The sequence below is a fragment of the Gambusia affinis genome, linkage group LG20, assembly GCF_019740435.1.
Source record: "Gambusia affinis linkage group LG20, SWU_Gaff_1.0, whole genome shotgun sequence".
Lineage (NCBI taxonomy): Eukaryota > Metazoa > Chordata > Actinopteri > Cyprinodontiformes > Poeciliidae > Gambusia > Gambusia affinis.
Genome location: NC_057887.1, coordinates 19,253,152 through 19,273,808, shown reverse-complemented (window position 1 = coordinate 19,273,808; position 20,657 = coordinate 19,253,152). Strand labels below are relative to the sequence as shown.

At 35.8% G+C, this 20,657-nt stretch overlaps 1 protein-coding gene across 1 annotated transcript in view; it reads right to left on the bottom strand.

Moving 5' to 3' along the window:
- The window catches only part of nrg3b (neuregulin 3b), a 236,102-nt gene that overhangs the window by 42,187 nt on the left and 173,258 nt on the right, over positions 1-20,657 (bottom strand). Inside the window, exon 3 of the mRNA XM_044102288.1 lies at positions 3,644-3,717. Coding sequence (XP_043958223.1) covers positions 3,644-3,717 — 74 coding nt within the window. The remainder of the gene's footprint in view (positions 1-3,643; positions 3,718-20,657) is intronic.

The window sequence follows — 20,657 nt, the reverse complement described above, 5'->3', positions numbered from 1 at the left end:
CTGAGTGGCTGGAGTCGAGCCTTACATTAACAAGTGCAATGCAGTACATGGAATACAGAGGTGTAAAGAACGCCGCCTCTAGACTGGAAGGCAGATGTGTTCTCTGGAGGGATGAATCATGTCTCTTTCTCTCACAATCCAATGAAGGAGTCTTGGTTTAGTGCAGAGAGGACTATGGAGTGGGGCTCTTTCTGATGGATTAGACACAGTCTTTTGGTCCTAGAGAACAGGATCTAAAGCTTCAGAATAGCAAAATAATTTTTGACAATTTCAATCTCCCAAGTTTTAGGGAACAGCAACTCATTGGCCTGTTCATGTTCCAACAAGACTGTGAACAAGTGTACATAGCAAAATCCATAAAGTACAAAGATGAACAAGTTTGGTTCAAACAACTTGACTAAAACAATTATTTGGAAACTAAGGGGATTCCTGAGGGCTAGGGAACACAACAAGCCACAAATTACTGAAATGAGTGAATACATGAGACCCCCTGTGAAAGGTTCATGAACTGTCCAGTTCAAACATCAAATGCATGTTAATATGCACAAGGAAGCACAGTGGAAACCATCTAGACACACGGCCTTATTTTCAATATAGCAAGATGGTGAATGAATGGACAAACAATCCCAATATCCAAACATACTTGCTTTAAACCACAAATACTAAATAAGCAAAAGCTGCTCAACAATATGGGCATGTGTTTGAAGGCATCATTATTCTCTTTGTTTATTTAGACTTTAAAATGTTTAGTCACTTTTTGTTTTTCAATCTACAAGATATTTGTACGGAAATGACTGAATAGTTTCACTATTCACAACATGCCATTTGATAAATCACAGCAATTAAAGCACAAACACACGCAACAAAATGTGTTCAGAAATGTCTGTGCCTGTTAGCAGATAATAGGTTGCTAAAAAATAATTTAGGCCTTCAGTGTGTGTAAAAGCGACAATTTGTGTTCCTGACCACACCTCCTAAATGCAGTGGATGGCCTCCTAATAGCTGTTCAACATTGTTTTATAGGGCCACTGGATGAAAAGATGGGTAATTACTGAATCAAACTAATCCAGCTGCAGCACACCACTAATAGAGTATTTGCTGCTACGGTTCAAATGCAGCTTTGTAATTCCTGGTTACTGCTGTTGTGTAGGAGAGTCGGGTTCTGTTATTTTGTATTTTCCACATCTAGATTAAATTTCAAATGATATGCAAAAGTATATATATTCCATGCACTTTTTTTTTTACAGACTTTCGTGTTTTTTTTCTTTTTTTTATTAAGATTAACAAAAAAGAAAGCAGCATGTAATTGTGTATCCACATAAATTGTGCCCATATGTGTCTGTATTTGTCCACAAAAGCCATTAAGCTTTAGTTTTTACTAAAAGAACATACAAGCTCCCTAAGCCAGATAAACAAGAGAATTGACATACTCCTATAGAAGATAAAATGAGTCCCAGAGTGAAAGTTGTGTGTCATGTGAGGGTATAAACATGCTTTGAGGCAATAGCTTGTGACCCCATTAATGGACTCTCAAAGGGCTTAGTGGAAGCAGAAAGCCATAGCACTCAAGTTTTCTCTCTCACTCTCTGAGTAAGGAAGCCAAGTCACTCCCTGAAACAGGGTGAGTTTGTGAAGTTCACGGCCCAGTGGGAGCGGCACAGGGCCCAAAGATTTCTCCTCTGTACATCTGACGTCTGCTGTATTTCTTAACTACACCGCAGAGCTTTCACTAGGTCATGGAGACTCTGTTGGAAGTATGTGATGCCCAAGAACCATGGCTGTCAAACTGTGGCACAAGTACCACTGGTGGTACTCAAGATGTTTTAGTGTATATTGTTTGTAAATACGAGTGAATCAACTAATCAGATGTAATAAGTAAATTCAGAAATAAATGAATCACAATAGAATAATAGCGGCTAACTCAAATTATTTGTGTTTTCCAAGCTGAAATACAAGTGACTATGAATGATTTGATCAGACCACTACTGTTAGCTAATACAAATTTATTCTCCAAGACTGAATCATCATGTACACAAAAAGGGGTTTTATATTACTTGGTATTATAGTACAATAGCACTGTTTTCCACCAGCTGTGACTATCACAGCATTCTACAAGCACAGTGGCCAAATTAGATTTTGTGACAGGGGATTGCTATGTCTGACTTTCCGACTTGATTTCTAACTTCTAAGTACCTCTCTGTCACCATTTCTAGTTTTAGAGTTTGAAATTTCAACATCTGTGTGAAAATTGCATCTTTCAATCTATCTAGCAGTGCCACTTGATCAAAGTATTTTCTGTCTTTGTTTTTCTTACATCACAAACATTGAGAGTATAACTCCTGCTGCAACAATGTTTCAAAATGTCTGTCAGGATGGTGTTTCTTACTGAGGTCGTACTTGTTCTAAAAATTTTAAAGAGATTTTGCTCTAGGAAACTGACAATTACCTATTTCAAAGAGAAAAAAAGTCTGAATTAAATATAATAATTTAAAATCTGTACGTTTTTAGCCTGTACATATTTGACATTTTATTAGTATTGGTTACAAATTGAGTTGAGGTCATAATATTCTTAAGGCATGATATTCTTCTGCATTTGTTTTCTTGCGGTACAGTCCCATAATAAAGTAGTCTTAATAGTTTTTAAATGTTGATTTATTTTCTTAGGGGAAAAAGTTATCCAAAGCAACCTGCCTGTGTGTGGAAAAGTAATATAGAGATAAAACATTACTGATAGAACTTTAAATATAAAACATCTCGTAGTTTATTTTGAATTCCAGTCAGCTGATTTGGAAAATTTGTGAAAAACCTTGAAATATTTTAGTTTTTGAGAAAATTATCTAAGATGGCTAACAAGAGAAGATACCAACTGTTGCTTGTTTCCATTTGACTGTTAGCTCTTAAAGGTTGCATGTCAGGATGGACCAACTGTATTTTGGTATAATAAATATAATTCATGAATTCAGCTCACTGACTCTTTTTCAACCTCATACATCACAAGCTTAGCATGGAGAATGGATGATTCTCTTCAGTAATCACCCCATAAACTTAATATCTGTTTGTGTCACTCTTGGCAGCAATGACTGCCATCAACCACCATAACTTGCAATGAGTCTTTTATGTTCCTGTGGATGAGTTTTGATCAGTTTTGTACACGTAACCAACCTTATTCTGAAGGTTTGGAAGTGGACTTGCAGACTTTGCATCAACTCTCCTAAATTTCTGCCCAGTTTGCTTTCTGTTGTTGAATCATGAACACTTACTTTAACCAAGAATAGTGATGTCTGCAGTGCTTCAGATGTTGTTCTGGATGAACCTCTGAGTGATTTTACAATGTCAGGTACTCCTGACGTTTTGCTCACACTGTTTCCTGGATGGAATCCCAATGCATTTAAAATTGCTTAGTTGTCCTTTTCAGAGGGATATGTCAATGATTTTGTTTCTGTTCTTGAGTTTCTTTAGCTCAGGGCATGAGATCCTTTTTTACAAAAGGCCATACGCCACTATGGATAGGATTTGTTTTCAATCTTTGTCAAATATTAATTTGAAACAGTTAGATATGTCCAAAAACATAACATTTTAATGTACTTTATATTACCATACAAAAAAAAAACTAAATAAAAAAGAAACATAAGAGAGAGCTTACTTGGATCAGACAAGATGGCGTCAGATTTGGGAACAAACTGGTCACAGCGTAGTCCATGGTAGCCCTCCTTACATCTATAAGACAAAAAGAAGGCAAGAAAAGAGTCACACAGTGTGACTTAACATTCGAATTGAGACAATTCAACCAAAAAGCACCAAAGCTCAGCAGGGAAACATCATCTTAGGAAACTTTGAGATGAGGCAAGTTTAGAAGAGGGGAACCTAGACAGATGAAGGGATGAACGGTACAAAGCAGATGGCTTGCTGTGAGCTGGGATGGCAGAGGGGGAAAGACACAGAGACGGTGTTGAATAAGGGCGCAATGGGGAGGAAGAGAGAAAGGGGAAAGGAGCTGGGCAGGACTGGGGAGCGCCTGCAGCCTCACTGATAGCACATGACAGACAGGAATGCCAGGTCCCAGTGGAAGAAAACAGGCTGAAGAGTTCTTGGCATGATACAGACGCCATAAGATCTGCAGCTGAACGAAGGCTGCCATAACTGGAGCACTTAAATAAACACAGTCCAATCTCCTTCCAAATATTTTCCTTCATCACTAAGTAAATATGAAAGCACTGTTGATGCCTACAGATCTCCCTGCAACAATCATAGATACTCAGTCGTGAAATATGTCATTTCGTTAGGCTGTTTAACTGCAATAAGTGCAGATTGTAAAGAATTGGATGTTTTACCGCCAATGCTGTCGCCAAATCTTAAACAAAACACTTAAGAGAAAATTGTAGCTTAAAGCTACTTTCTTTAGATAATGTTTGATATAATCATCCTGAATGCTTCATGTCTTAAAAAGATTTACCGGTAGGCATTTTATGTTGCCTTTCACAGAGGACGTAATGCAAGCAAATCCTGTTTCAAAACTTAGTGATTGCAATTAAGGGATATCTTTCTGATTGTCCATTTTAACTAATTCTTGCACATAAGTGAGCCATTTATTAGTTTACACATGCTGTCAATCGATACCCATCTGTCCACTCATGTGGAAAACTCACGACCAGGGGGAGCAAAGAACAGGTTTAGCTAAGAGAGAAAGCAACACCTAGAAAGAAAAAGTGAGCAGAACATAATAAAATAAACAGTAGAAGTCATTGGTTCTGCATGAAAACTGCAGTAAGATGATCGTGACTCTTTGTTTGTACATCACAGACTGCAGTTTAAGCTGTATTTGTTCAACATTTGCAGTTTGTTTTTTCATATTTTTTTGTCATGCAGAACTATATAGATGATAAGGAGCATAAATATGCTTTACTGTGATTATCCTAAGGTCTCATGTAAAACAGTGTCTCCACTTTGCATTATGTGTGGTGTTACATGATAATGTTCAAAATTGTCACGTCATATTAAAAAAGATGCAAAGAAAAAATATTATTAGATTATATTAGAGTGAGTCAATAAGAAATTTTATTCAAAAATAATAATAAAAAGTCTTAAGTTTCACTGGTATGGTCACTAAATATGCTTCTATTGGCCATTCCATTGTTCACTGTCACATTTGATTTTGTGCAGGATCATCATCCCCCATGACCCTTCAAGGACAAGCAGGTGTAGACACTGGATGGATGACTTGGTCTGTATTAGGCAAGAGCACTTAAACATAATATCTAAGCTGCAGCATTTCTATCACAATAAGTGAGTGACTGGAGTTTTCACCCACTGTATGGAGCTAGGCCTGTCACAATAGCAAATTTTGCTGAGCGATTAATTGTCTCAAAAATTATTGCGATAAACGATAATATTGTTTGAAGACCTTTTTACACTGATTTAATGGAAATGACATAATAATGCATGTGATTTCCTGCCAAAGATAGAGACACTTTATTTTCAAAAGAACACCTAACACTGGAACTGATAAAACAACCAAAAATAAAATGGATTCTCAGTCTCCATTAACAAAAATGTACTTTAATAAAAACACCAAAGTGGAAATAAATACTGCATTCAACTAAAAGAGTGCAGATTATGAAGTCTGCATACCATATTGCCCCCTATCAGTCAGGGGAACTTAGAATTGCCCTAACCTTTCCCCCCCTATACCGCGCCTCTGCATTGGAACAACCTCTTCATATGGCAGTGTAAATCCATCACTACACTTTCAAATGTCAGGCCCATTACTTTTTAAATTATGTGTGAAAAATATTCTAGAATTAACGCCTCAATTTCTTAAACCTCAAACCCTTTGTGTCAGTTCATTTCTTCAGTAATCAGCCAAATACAAAAAAATCCTTCATAGTTTTATGCTCAGGGAACCAACAGAGGAAAAAGACTTGATTCTCTCCTGTCATTGTTTCTCTCATGCAGTCAGACTTTCTCGGCTTAATAAGCCTGAAAATTATTAATGCAAAACTGGTGCAGAGTTTTCTCAACTGGCTTTCAAAAATGTCCCCAATTTGTACCTCCGTGTATTCACGTGTTGCCATTTTGCCGCTTACAATTTTTTGTGTTCGTATAATTTTATACTTATATTTTTTCTATCTATGGAACATTTCATGTCAACCATGTTTCAGTGTGTGCACCCAAGAGAATTGTTTTTATATTTCAAAAGTCTTATGTAAGGACTTGTGGTTAGAAAACAGAATAGACTAAAGCTTCATATAAATACATACTGGAAAATGGTTGGTCATAGTAATTTTCTCATAATTGAAATATTCTTTAAAATCATAATTAAAAATATCACAATCTGTTATATTTTATAAAAGACAAATAGCCCAAAGTAGAGTAAAAGTGCAAGATCACAGGTTTTGCACAGAATACTGTCAGCATAATTCACACAATTAATTAACTCTAAGCTGCTTCTGAAAATAAATAAATAAATAAATAAATAAATAAATAAATAAATAAAAAAATCTAGTGACAGTTAAACCTCAGGAATAGGTACAGCTTCCAGTGATACTACTGTTCCTAATGTGTTATTGCTACCATCTTCCTTCGTACGGCAACACAAAGGTCTGAAATAGGGGTATAAATTGGTTGAGAGCGGAACTGACCCAGAGCCTGCTTAACCTTTGCACCTTAGTTTATTTGTCTTGGTGAGAGCAAATTTAGAAATGGGAAGAAATGGAAAGACAGAAATATGAAGAGAGATGCTGATTAATGACCCCCTCACGCCACGCTGCCTGCTCAGGGTCATAAAGTCTAATAAAAGGTTATAGAAATGTATGACAGGAATACAACAGGCATTGTTTTGTAGTCATTAAAGCTTATGAGAGGAATACAGTAGATATTTCAGAAGTAAAAATAACTAGGCCTGGTATTGAGTCCATGAAGATCATGGGTGACATAATAAACATGCGTTACATGCACTTTAAAATAGAAGATGTTTTGTTTTTAATAATGTGCATCTGAGTATCAATAAATCATTTATCTACCACTAAATTAAAGAAGCCTTCCTGTAAATAGGTTCAGTGTGTACCATGTTATTAAAACAATAGATTACAGGAGGATTCTCTATTTTTTAAATTTAAATAGGATCAATTTGTGAAAACAACGGAACAATGTTAGATCATTTGAAAATGTAAGTTTTTTATTTCTATTTTTTGTACTCGAGTTTATCTTAATTAGTTGATAGAAAAATTAGAAAAACACAGCAAAAAAAGTGGTAGTGTTCATAAATTGTGGATTTGACCCCTACATACATTTTTGCACAGACTTTCACAGAATGATTGATTTATTATAAAGTAACTAATCTTAAAATAATTTATTTTTGAGCCAGGACAATGGTTTGAAACAAATTGAAAATTAACTGCCGCCTTGATTTATTGGAAATACTCTAAAAGCACTATAATTTTCAGTCCTGAAAAGCCTCACATGGGTTTTTGTCTGTGATCATTCTGCTTCTCAGAATGAACACTGAATAACATTTTATTGGAAAAATACGCAAAAGCCATCTCTTTGGTAATTATGTGAATCACCATGGAGATGGTAATTGGAGACTCTTAAATCTGATTGAGCATTTTAATGTGACTTGAAAGATGCCACAAGCTGTTTGAAGCACTAGTCCAAATGACAGCAGAGGAATTGGATTAATAATCACATGTGAAACTACTTTGCATGGGATAACATATGGGAGCCCTGGTGGGAGAGATGAGAAATCTCTCATATTCTCAGCAACCACATGTAAACTTTGAGAATCCGTAGGGTTTTATTTAAAAATCAAATCTTGGATTAAGTTACAAGCACTCCTCCCTTATTCTGAGTCCGTATAAAAAGAGGGGAAAATATCCCACAAATGGTAATGACGTGCCACAAAAAATTCAGGGGAGGCACTTAAGACAGACAGTCAGATTTCAAGGGTAAACTAGCCCTCCCTCGTTGTTCCTCGGCTCTGCTCTACATCACACCTCGTCTTCCTTGGTGTGAGCACAGATGCCTTGTTAGTATTCTAAATCACAAACCCAAAGGCAGGATGCCTGTCTGGCAATCTGTTTAAGTCTGGGTTTTTTTTCTGTTTGTCTACGTCCTGATTTCCCCCCCAACCGACCCGCCTTTCCAATACCCCACTTTTGTGCCACTGTGAAATAAGCTCAGTCGTTGCTCAATGAGATGCTAAAAATGCTTTGCAAAATGAGTTTGCATGAACACAGCGCTGAATGCCTGAATGGGCAATAAACAATACGAGATAAACGACATGCTTTGAGGCACACATGTTTGGTTTGTCTCTCTACAGAGGGTGACGGGAGAGCCAGATCTCGTATTTATGCGCATGTGTGTTTCTAAACGGGTTGTGGAGAGAAAATATCTTGTAGTGAGCCCAGATGTCTGTGTGGATTGCGGCACATATATGACAGCTTTTTCTCATGTGCTGGTTTATCTCCTGTCGCGCGTTTCCCCTCCTACTGTTCAAGAACTGTTTGTTACTCCTTCCTGCTTTTAACACATGTTCCAATCACAGAGAAAACACACCTCTGTGTCTGGAGGGTGATGGAGGGGTGGGCAGCTCTGTCTCATGACAAATCACCATCCTGCCAGTTAATTAGTGCTGAGGAAAATGGAGGATAGCTTGACTGCAAGGGGAGGAAAAAGAGGCACAAAGAGGAGACATGGGAAGGCAGTGTGATGGTGTCACCCAAACCTTCATTTACCTTCTAACACACATGCAAATTAGCTGTAAAGTATCCCCATATGCTTTAGTTAGTAAGGCACAGGGAAGCTGCTTTACCGTAGCTCAGTGAAAGGGCTGAGCACTTGACTGACTCAGTGTTTTGCATATATTTCTGGATGTACAAAAGGTATTGATATTACAAAAAGTATATTTTTCTACATTTGGAATAATGTGGTTCTTTGACAGCTCTGTGTGTTAGGTTTACCCTGAACACACAAGGGTTTTGGATACAGCTGTTAATTTTTTTGTCTCTTATTTTAATTTCTGCATTCTGTAAAAAAAAAAAAAAAATAAAAAAAAAAAAAACACCTACCAGCTGTTCTCAGAGTAACTAGTTTGAATTTTAAACAAAGCCAAGCAAAGCCACAAAGCTCTTGGCTGACTCGTCATCAAGTTGGTTTTGTAAGAGACATGGTGAGACAATTTACAAAAATGTTGTAAGCTCTATGAGAACATTACAGCTGGATAACTGTTAGCTGCTGATGATGCTAAAGTCAGCGCTGCATCAGAGCATCCTGATTGCATTAAAACCCCTTAAATGTGTTGAGGTCACCAATGTTCTCCTGGAGCCATTGGAAAAACATCCAAGTGTTTTGGGGGCTAAACTAAAGGCCTGTTTTTGAAAGAGTCAAGATTGCATCTGATCATTTCACAAATTAAAGAACATAGACTGCCTAAATCTTAAATGAATTGCTTTGAGTAGAAAATGACACTATTCTTCAACAAATTACATGTCATTTAAATATGCAGCTTCTGTATATTTAAATATTTAAATACAATGTATTTTTGTAAAATGTTTATTTTTTTCTGTTTGTGAGAATATTTTTGTTTTTTGTTTTTCTGTAAATACAGTTGAAATCTCTTCTCATTCTTGGGATGTATTGTCTCACCCTGTTGTTCAGTGGTCTCTGTGTTTTATAGGAACAGCTGTTTAGACAGAAGATGATGGGAGAGTAAAGTAAAGTACTTTAGGGAATAGCACATAAAATAGAATGTTGTTTACCCTTCATTAGCTTAGCACAAATTAGCTTAGCACAATCTCAACAAGAACTTTACAAACAAATGGTTTACTGATTTTTATAACAACATTGCACAAGGAATTAATACATGTTTGCTATTTGGGCAAAAAGCAGATGAAGCATCTCACATCCTCACAGCTTAGAAATATGGAAAAATCAGCTTTTATGGCCTTTGAGGCTAGAAAATGACATTGAAATAAAATATGTACACATTAGAGCAAACATTAGAGCTGCCAAATAACATTAGAGTTATTTGGCAGCGGGGCACCTTGCCACACTTTTGGCACTCCCGCAACCAAATCTTTTGACTCACTGGCATGTTTTAAAAGGCACACCAACTGGCACCAGTCGTGTGGTGAAGTATCACTGAAATGGGCGTTACCCCTCATTTCCATAGCTTGACCTACAAGTCAGTTATAATAAAATGAAGATTTGCATTTGTTCAGAAGCACAGGTGCAATATGGGATTATGTTAATAACCAAATATTAAAATAAATCACCTGGATTTTACTCACAGAGGATTTTGGTGAATGTAGTATTATTCTAATTTGCTCGTTTTTGAGAAACGCCACCTGCTACAGTCAGTAATTCATCCTAGTGCATGAATACAGTATAGGAGAAGGCTGAGAGCCAGGGCTGATTAAGAATGGATTTCCTCTGCACTGCAGCCTAATTTGAACCACTGGGAAGGTCAATATGAATCACTAAAATGTTCACTTTTTATTACCATAAAAATTTTATTCAGTCAAATATATATTTTTTATAATTGGAAATACCAAAGAACACATCCCCAACATCATGTGCACAAACAAATGATTTTACAGCTGTCTCTGCTTCCATTTGATCATTTAGCCCTCTATCTGAATGTGTTATTGATGAGGCAATAAATTGTATGAATGGCCTGCAATGCTGGCTGACTGTTTTAAAGTTAAAGAATATGCAATATAAGGAAAATAGCTTTTACTAACAAAAAGTGCATCTCCTGCACAGATACTACAGCTCCATGTCAGTGTTGTGCAGCACAGTAAAGAGGATAGCCCGGTTGAGACATGATTTATTAAACTAATTTTAAGGCTGCCTAGCATATGTCAGCTGTTTACATACACAAATGATATACATTCATCAAAATATGTTTCAGTTTAAATCTACACAATAACATGAATGACCAAAAAGATAAAAATTGGCTTTAGTTGCCAGAGGACAACTGTAATGTAATGTAATATAATTGGAAATACCAAAAAAATATTAGTTATGTTTTGGTATTATATTAGCTACTCGTCATCAATTAGCTTCATAATCTGTAATAAATCAATTAGTCTCAAAATCTAGGAATCGATGAAAAGGATGAGTTCTTGACCTTTGCATTAAGCAGTCTTTATCATGTATTAAAGAAGCATGAGACAATTTCTTCATCAATAGGTCACGACAGAGCTATTTTCTAAATGATATTGTTAGAATTGGAGAGACCTCTTCTAGAACCAATAATGTCAACAAGCTATCATTGTAGCCAAATTACATCTCATAACAGGTTGTTTTCACATTAAATAGTTCCAAACATGACGGCGTAATATTCAATAAGATAGCATTTACTTTTAGAGTTTATGTTCATCAATTGATACCTAAAACTAAACCCAATTGTTGAAATACTTATGAATTCATAATTTAGCCAAAACATAATTATTCATTTGCTTTGAGAACTATTCACAGGTATTCACGGATTGCATGGCACATGGTTTGATAAGCTCAATTTGAAGAAACCTAAAGGATACGGAAGGTGAAAGGTCAAATCTGAGGTGTGAAATTTGAGCTCCATATCTTTCTTCTAATAAAACGTTGATATGTGGATTTAGTTGAATTTATAGTCAACCATCCATTATTTTGTGGACTAACCTTACCATTTAGAATTTATTTCATTTGCTGGTAACAAAAATGACACAGGAAGGCCTATGTGATTATATACGGAGCTAGATTGTGTAATGGATATAATAAAAGTATCAAAAAAATGTTATTTTGTATGCTGCACATGCAAACACAACCACTGCAAATTAGAGACGCAATAGGTTTTAACTAATGAGCGTATAAAGTTAAGGGCAGAAGAAATGGCATCATGTAGGGTTACACTGCCCTCGTTTCTTCTTAACCCCAGCTAGTCTTGAGTAATTTTTACATTAATGTTTGAATAGCCTTTAAAGTATTTCCTCTGGCTCTACGCTGTTGTAATTGCTGCTGCGATGTCCCCAGTTCGCTGCAGGGATCATTAGATTTTCATCAGCTAAGACAGTAAACAACCCTTCAGCAGCCCTTCCACTCATCAATAAAGAAAATCTACACAGACAATTTCACTATTAAATGTCATCTGAACTAACTAGATAAATAAAATATCTGGGTGGGCGAACAGTAAAAAGAGAAAAACAGTACACAGCATTCTAGTCTGGTGTCTCCTATCCAAAATGCTTCAAAAAAAGTAATTGGGGTCTTGGAGGATGAAGACGTCCCGGCTTATTTGTCTTGCACATCGGCAGCGGGGTTGAACTTAAAAATGGGAGCTGGCTCTTTATCACAGAGGCGTGCGCACTGCATCATGACAGAGCTTCTCTGATAGGAGGCCGTAACAGGTGCTGTTTCAAAGGAGTAAAGATAACAGAAAGGAAGAAAGAGCTGATGGGAAACGGACACAGTAAGAGAGGTGGGATGCCACTGACGGAAATATATTCCCTTTCATCTTCACAGATTTATTTTTGCACTCTCTTGCTGGATGGGTGTCTTTGCATGTGTATATGGATGCAATCTTCCAACAATATAGTCAAACTGAAAAAGTTATTTCAGTTTTGAAGTGAATACTACTTTTAGGACTTAGCAAAAGAGCATTTGTAGCACTATTTCTTTCAGTAAACATGCTCAGGAAAAATTACAGTTTACATGAAATTCACATTTATTTTAATTTTAAGTCAGTGACACATTTTAAATTATACATGTTAAATATGATGTTCGACATTTTTGGATACACATGGCTGTTTGGATGAATATATATACTGTACCACTATGCAGCCAGTCAGGCTGTATATGTGTTAGTGCAATCTAAACAAAGTCAGTTAACATTGTAATTAAGCTTAGACTATAAGTATCAAAGTGTATGGCATTTATTAATAATAAACACTTGTCCCTGTGTAAACAAATAAATTCAGTTCAATTCAATTCAAACTAAATCAATGTCATCACAGCAACATCTTCCTGAACCACCTGATAGGTTTCAGTAAATTGTATTACTCATTAGGCTTCTTCAGGAAAACAACTGCCAATGGCAAACATCCAAAACACATTGTGCTAGCTGTCTCCAAAATGATGCAGCGCGTTACAAATTTAGCAAGGGTGTCTGAACTGCATCTTGAGAGGACATAATGTGATCATGAAGGATGACAAGAGAGAACAAAGCCCACTAGAGCTTCTGATTGTCAACGAGGTGTGTAAAAGCTTATTCACCTTGATATTATTCAGATGGCTCGAAAGGACAAATTGAGATGACTATCAACTGACTATTATAAAACTGAATTATTGGTAAACCAAAGAAAAAAAACAAGGCACTATTTATATATCACATTTCAGGAACATAATTCAAGGTGCTTAAAATGATCAAAGCATAAAACTGGAATACCTGGCTTTCATGTGTATTTGTGAACAGTGTGACTCTACTGGAAAGAATTGAAGCAGCATCTTCAAAAGTGTAAAACGCTTAAATAATTTACTTCCTGCTGGTTATGGGAAGGTGAACATGTATGTAAAATCATTACCTTGTCTAGACACATCAGAAAAAATTTTAGCTTTTGATCATCGATTAGCCAATACTTTCAAGATGTATGTTATATAAATGGAAAAAAAATACATGAGCTTCTATGAATCTTCAATGGAATGTAAATGTTTTAGAGAACAGAAAGGTGGCTTGTATACATTTCACAGGGTTTAATTTTAAATTGATAAAATCATATATGTAGGACAATTCTGTTATTTCTTTCAAATGGAAAAATGTCCATAATAGTAACAGAAAATAGAAAATGTAAGAAAGAACAACTTTCATCAGATTAAATACAATTTATGTGAGCAGCAATATAACAGAAGCTGACAGTAATCAGATCAGAATTGCTATTCAAAATTATAGTTAACATGCTTGCTGAATTATGAAGTTGGAACCAGAAACCTAGGTAAGGGCTCCTGTGTTTTTGTTTACCTGCTTTGTCCCCAATCCACAACTACACTGTTGGCTGTTTATACTGGATCTTGTTCTGCTGGCGGTTCAATTTTCTTAAAAGATTTTTTTTTTATTTTTTTTATTGTCTTCACATGCTTGATCACTGATGGAGTGCTGTAAAGTTAGTGACTTAATACATTGGGCTGGTAACGTTTTCATACTGGCATTATAAATGAGATGTTACTATAGCCTGTACTATAGTCTGTAGTCTTTTTCTAATTCGTTGATGTCTGTTTAGGTTCTAGTCAAGTTGGGTGTGTCCCCATTGGCAGTGTGTTCTTCAATGTGTGGGCATAAAAATGGTCAGAGACATTGGCAGGCTTCCTGTGCAATTGATGCCGTATGCATTTTTCCACTTCAACTGATAAAAAGGTTTGGACATCAATGTTTGTTCATGAAATTATCGATGGCAGTTCACCCTCTTGCCAAGTTGTACGGTCTTGTCATAGATTCCATGGGCCAGTCAATGGGATATTATTGCATGGATCAAATTGGAATGTTATTGAATTTAAATGTGTGAATGCCTGGGTTATGTTGGATTGATGCTACTATTCTTCTAAATATAAATTGGACCTGCTTGTTTTTCTTAAAGTGCCTCGAGAGGAATAGATGCCATAAAAAATAAACTGGGAACTGGGGAGTAAAATATCTCACTGTCTGCTAGAGGCTTGCAGCAAAACATTCCATCTTATGGTTAGAATGTCCTTAATAAAAGTCTATTACTTTATGCACATCTTTACCAGCAATTCAATAATTGTGAAGCGCTTTGGCCTGTTGAAAGTACATCAAGTAATATAAAGTTGTTTTTTATTGTAACAAACAAGAGGAATGCTTCACTATTTACAGTCTTACCTTTGCAAGAAAATATTGCCATTGTAAAAATATCTCGTTTTGACCTGCAGAACAGAGTGAAACTTTATATATATACAGCCTTTATCTGCTGATCAAAACAAACCTAAAAACAAGATATGTTAATGCATTTCAAGAAAATTTGAGTAAATGTAATTCCAGTTGTATTTTTTACATTTGTAAAGTAATTGTGCTGATGGTAGAGATCCTGAAACCAAATGTATTTAATTTATTCATACAGACAAATTAATTTATTGTCAATCAAATGAAAAGTACTGAATAAAAAGAAATTACCTAAATCCTAATAATTACAACTTGAAATCATCTAATTAATATATTTGCAAACATAATAATCTAAGAGGTAAAGTTTAAATAATGTTGAGAAACTTTTGCTATTTAGGTCACTTCTGTGAGTGACAGACTCAAAAGTAGCTAATTATACCCAGAATTAAAAAACTGGGGGAATACGGTGGCTAAGACTTAAAACCAAGCAACTTAATAGATAATTAAGAAAATAATCTGCAAATGATTTCATTATGAACATCATTAGCTGCATCCCTAGCTTTAAAAAATCAACACAGTATAAAAAGACCTTTTTAATTAATATGAGAATGTAATAAATCCCTGATTACAAACACTGCTGAGACATTTCTTTAGCTGAATTTTAATGCCATGGTTATGAGGTGGTCACAAGGATACAAGGAGGCCCAACAAAACACACACGGGTGAGTGTGTTTCATTTTTAATGAACTGAATTAATTCTATTTTTTAATATACAAATGGAATCAAACCATCAGTGAATGCTCAATCTTGTTTACCCTCTTCTTAGTAAATGACTTTTCTCTGTAACAGAAACAGTTGATGTCAATAAATGTTAACATGTTTCACTCTGAGTTTTCACATAAGAAATAAGTGAAAATCTCTGACAGACTGGAGACCTCAAGGGGTGTAATGAACATGATTGTACAGTCAAGATCAAGCTGTGATTCTCACCATAAACAGCAGCGTAATTAGTCTGTTCTGTTTCCCCTTTGTCATTTGGCTGTACATTGTGCAAATCTGACTGAGATTCTAAGTCATGCAGGGAATCATTTTTGTACTCTAATGCATGATAGAGAGTGGAAATCATGATGTCACATGGTTCCAGATGGTGACACTGATGAGTGTTCAGATTAGGAACTAATCAAAGAGGCTGAGTTAACTCTTTACCTGGCAACAAATTGGGTGACCTTCCTTTATTTTGAGTGAGGACCAGGAAAGGAAAATTAAAAACAAATACAGATAAGTATTTATTAAAAAACACAAATTGATGTAGCATTTATTCTATTACAAACTACTCAGAAAAAAGCTAAATGTGTGTCTTGATAAAACTGATGTGAATTAATTATAACAATATAACTTATGTGTACCTAAGCTCCCTATGAAGTATACTTATTTTACAATGCAAACATGATTTATTAAGACAATTGCTAGAAAAGCATTACAAGTTTCGCTTTAAACTTTATTTTCTAAATAACGACCAATAAAAAGTCTTCAGTAAATGGATTTGTTAGTTCTCCTGAGGATCTTTGGAAATGGAGGAATTCGGCAAAACAGCCTTCCTCCTCTTGGTTTTGATGTGAATCCTTGATAATTTAATATGTAACATGTTTCTTTTTGTACAGTTCCAGTTACTCGTTTATGTACAAAATTTAGACAATGACTTATATCCTTTTTGAATGCTATATTTAGAGTTAATCTATTGCTTCATGCTGTGCTTTTCTGAAATCTGTTAATCTAAAGCTGAGATAAGTCTCGCCTGTTAGGGTTATACCAAACAGAAGAAGCTACCTGACTAATACAGCTTCTTGATTACAGCCCTTTCAATGTGAACATCTCTTTGAAGGGTTCATATAGTTTATTGGAAGAACCTGGATTGGATATAAAAAAGAAATGTTGGATATTTACACCAGGATGCTGCATTGCTATTCAGTTCTTTTTTGACAGATAGTTGTGTTTGCTTCAGTGTAGAGGTAGCTCTGGTACATCGTTGCTCCCAATAGGTCACTTTTGGAAACAAAACCCCCATTCTTCTATTTAGTTTGCAAATCTGCTATTGTGAATTGTGGGTAAATCAAATGTACTTGCCATTTTATACACTCATGTTCATTTGGCCTGTGGTCCAAATTTTCACTCCTTCCCTCCACTTACAGCTGAATAGGAAGAGTGCAGAGTAGTATTTCTAGCTGGTTGTGAAAATTGTTTTCAGCATGCCTTTGTTAGCAACATTCACCACAGCTGAGTCAAAGTTAGTGCAAATGCTTATGGTCTTCTAAGGACGTACATAATAACAAATATCCAACTGCACACATGGACTGTGCAGTGTCAAAGCAGAGCTTTCTCTGTAGATGAGCTTTCTTGAAGTCAGACCTTCTGGCTAAGCTTCTGTATCAGCTGTAAAAGATGGATTAGGTTCCTCTATAACTGCTCCCATGCTGAGGCACAATGTAATAAGGTGAATGTGTGTGTGGGTGTGCGCGATAGGAGAGGGCACATCTTAAAATGACTGAACACAGCTACTGTGCCTCCTGTGCGTCAAATGTGGTATGTTTACTTCTGAAAGTTGCCCATAAGTGTGAGAGATTTAGAGGAGTGTGCTTTGAGAGAGACAACTGGAACAGCTTACACTGCTTTCTAGCAGAAGCCAGGCAAGCGTTGGGGAGAAACAAAAAAAGAGAGAGATTGCTCCCAGTGTGATCAATCTAACTGCCTCAGACAATGGGTCTCAAATAGATGGTCACATTTCTTTAACCTTCAGAGATATCTCTCTGTTACACACTTTCAAAAACAAAGAATTCTTATGGCTTCTCATGTCTGTGTAACGGTGGCAATAAAATAAATCGATAGACAATACTTTCTTGATTTATTTTATATCATTTTTTTAAGTACAGCTATAGAAGACAGATTTCATTTCCCTTGCACAGTTGCAGTTACCTGAGTTTCAGCTGCCGATAGATGCAGTGCTTTGGAAAATGCTGTCACAGTCCAACGACCAATTGCTGTAATCACGCAGTGGGAATTATGGTTATCACAAACTGATATCTGCCAGGGCCATCACAGAAACTTTAAGAGCACTAACAGCATGAAATCTGCTGCTAGATAAAGACAAATAAAAGAGCTTACAGGGAGGAATAAGTAAAAGCTGTATCACTGAACCATTCCAAAGCCACAGACCAGAAAGAGCGCAAAGATTGCAGTTGCAAAAATGAAGAACTATGAGTGAAATTTAAAAAATTAAATCCTTAACTTTGACTCAACAGGTTATTCTTGACAATATTTCATTTTGAAACAATAAAGCAATGAATCAAAATGGATTTTGCAGATTCGAGACACGGATCCCCGAGAAATATCATTGATGAATTTTCCAATCCAATTTTAAAGTAGCTCCGTATACACATTGTGCTTTGGAAAATGCTGTCACAGTCCAATGACCAATTGCTGCAATCAATTGGTCATTGGACTAATAAGTCAGTATTTATTCTGTTTCATGCTAGAATGAGCTTGCAGATCAATAAACCACTGGCATAAAAAACATAAGAAAATCTACTTCAGCTATTTAAATATGCTTACTCAAAAATATTTGGAATTAATTATTTTATTCAATTGTTGGTTTCATTTATCCTGTGCAGGAAAACAGTTTTAGGGAAAGAATATAACAACAACATGACCTAGTTTGCTGAGTTAGCAAAAGGGACTAAAATGACCATAATTCTTTACAAACTGGCAATTTGAGTTCTATGAAAAAAATGCTCCTTCAAATATATTTTTTTGTTAGTATTAGAAATTATGAGGCTCTTTTTGATCATTCTCATGCATGATTTGCTATAAATAAAAGGGAAAATAATTCATGGCTGCATCACAGAACATTTTTTACAATTGTTCGCCTGCAACAAGATGATTATTGTTTCTCTATGTTGACTGAAGTTTTCCCTTCCACAATATATGGAGTTTTTTTCATGCTACCACATTTATTTGTGTATTTATGGACACCACGGACATTTCACCAAAGTTAAAGGCATACAATACTGGCATGGTCTCATAATTGCCCTTGGACTCATAATTCTCCATATCAGCAAAACCAGTTGGACACCCAAGGTCCCACTCAGAAAGGTTTTAAGAAGAATCTGTTCAAATAATGTAACACGATACCCACGGGTATGCAATTTCAATCACAGTGGTCTTGCATCAAACCAATTAATATTTAACATAGACAATCCCTTATCTGGCCCATTTTCCTACCAACTGATTGATGGAAATGGGTAATTAATTGAAAATCATGTCATAGAACCACTGCTTATCTAACACCAAGTGCATGATCCAAACATATGTCCTCGTTTTAGGAGTCTATAGGGATCTATATGGACTCCATTATGTTAAACATTTTAGAAAGGACAAATAAAAAATCAATTCATAAAAGCACAGTTTTCATATGGAAAAAGCCTGAAAACCATAAAATGTAATTGAACCCAATCGGCTGCATCAAATCAGCACAGAACAGAGTTGGACCATTTTAATTTTTTAACACATGGCTGAGATAGAAAAATGACAAATTCTGGAGTTTTTAGAGTACTTAAATTGTTCAGTGTCAGTCTGAAAATAAAGGCTAATCTGAACGTTAAGAGTCAATTTTACAAAAACTGTAGGGATTTACATTGAATGACAAGTTAGGTTGACTTTGTGTGTTATAGAGGTTGCACCTTCATTATTCCAACAGTTCATTTAGCATTCTTCACATTTACTGTTTTAAATAACTCTAAATCCCAAGTACATAATTATGTTTACAATATACTTGCAGATTTAAATGTAAGCACATTATAACAAGGTCAATGCTTTGGCAGAGAGAGAGAAAAAATCAGAACTCTTAGATTCAGCTGGAACACATAACAAATGCAGTCCTTAGGTGGTTAAATAACAAAATCCCTATAAAAGATTTAAGAAATGGATTTACAAATGAAAAATGAGGCAGCAGAGCATAGTTGTAGCTGCAATGCTAATTGGAAGAGAAAAGAGCTGGAGAAATAACTGGAGAGTCTCTCTGCTTATGTCAACCATATAGATTTTTCTTCTGTGTGGACAGTGATCTATATTTTTTTATACACTCTAAATATACCAATATTTTATGATTTACTTATTGGGGAGTTTTTCAGGAGAGTAAAGGCTATTTTTAAGGCTGCGGACAGCAATAAATTGGTATTGATTAAATTCTAATTCAACTCCTCTGGCTTCAATATTATGGCCAGCAGTGGCAGAGATGTACCGCACTGCCTGGGCCAATATAGCTCAAGCAGAGAAACAGATGACCTCTCCTGTCTTAATTACCCTTTATTCCAGTCTTTTTTACATCAAGCAAAAGATTACCAGTCATTGAAAAGGTTTTAACAATGAATTACTAGTCATCTACATGCAAAACCAATATAGCTGATCTGGAATACTTTTCAGAAAGACTGCAGCAATTTCAGGGAAGGAAAAATACCACAGCGAGACCAAGATTGATTCTCTCCCTATTTGTTTCACTCTCCAAAAGCACACGTCGGATAAACCTAAATAGAGAGTCCATCTAATGGAAGCAGAGTTGCAGCAATAAAGTTGTCAGAGAATACCTTTCCATGTTTAGCTTTTAGTTAAACTCTGTACCATTTGTCTCTGTCAGAGTTTAAAATCATGGGTAAGAGGATGAACGGGGAAGTGATGAGCAAAACAAATTAGAATGAAGGGTGGCCGACTTTGAAAATTAGGAGAAGGAAACCGATGTAGA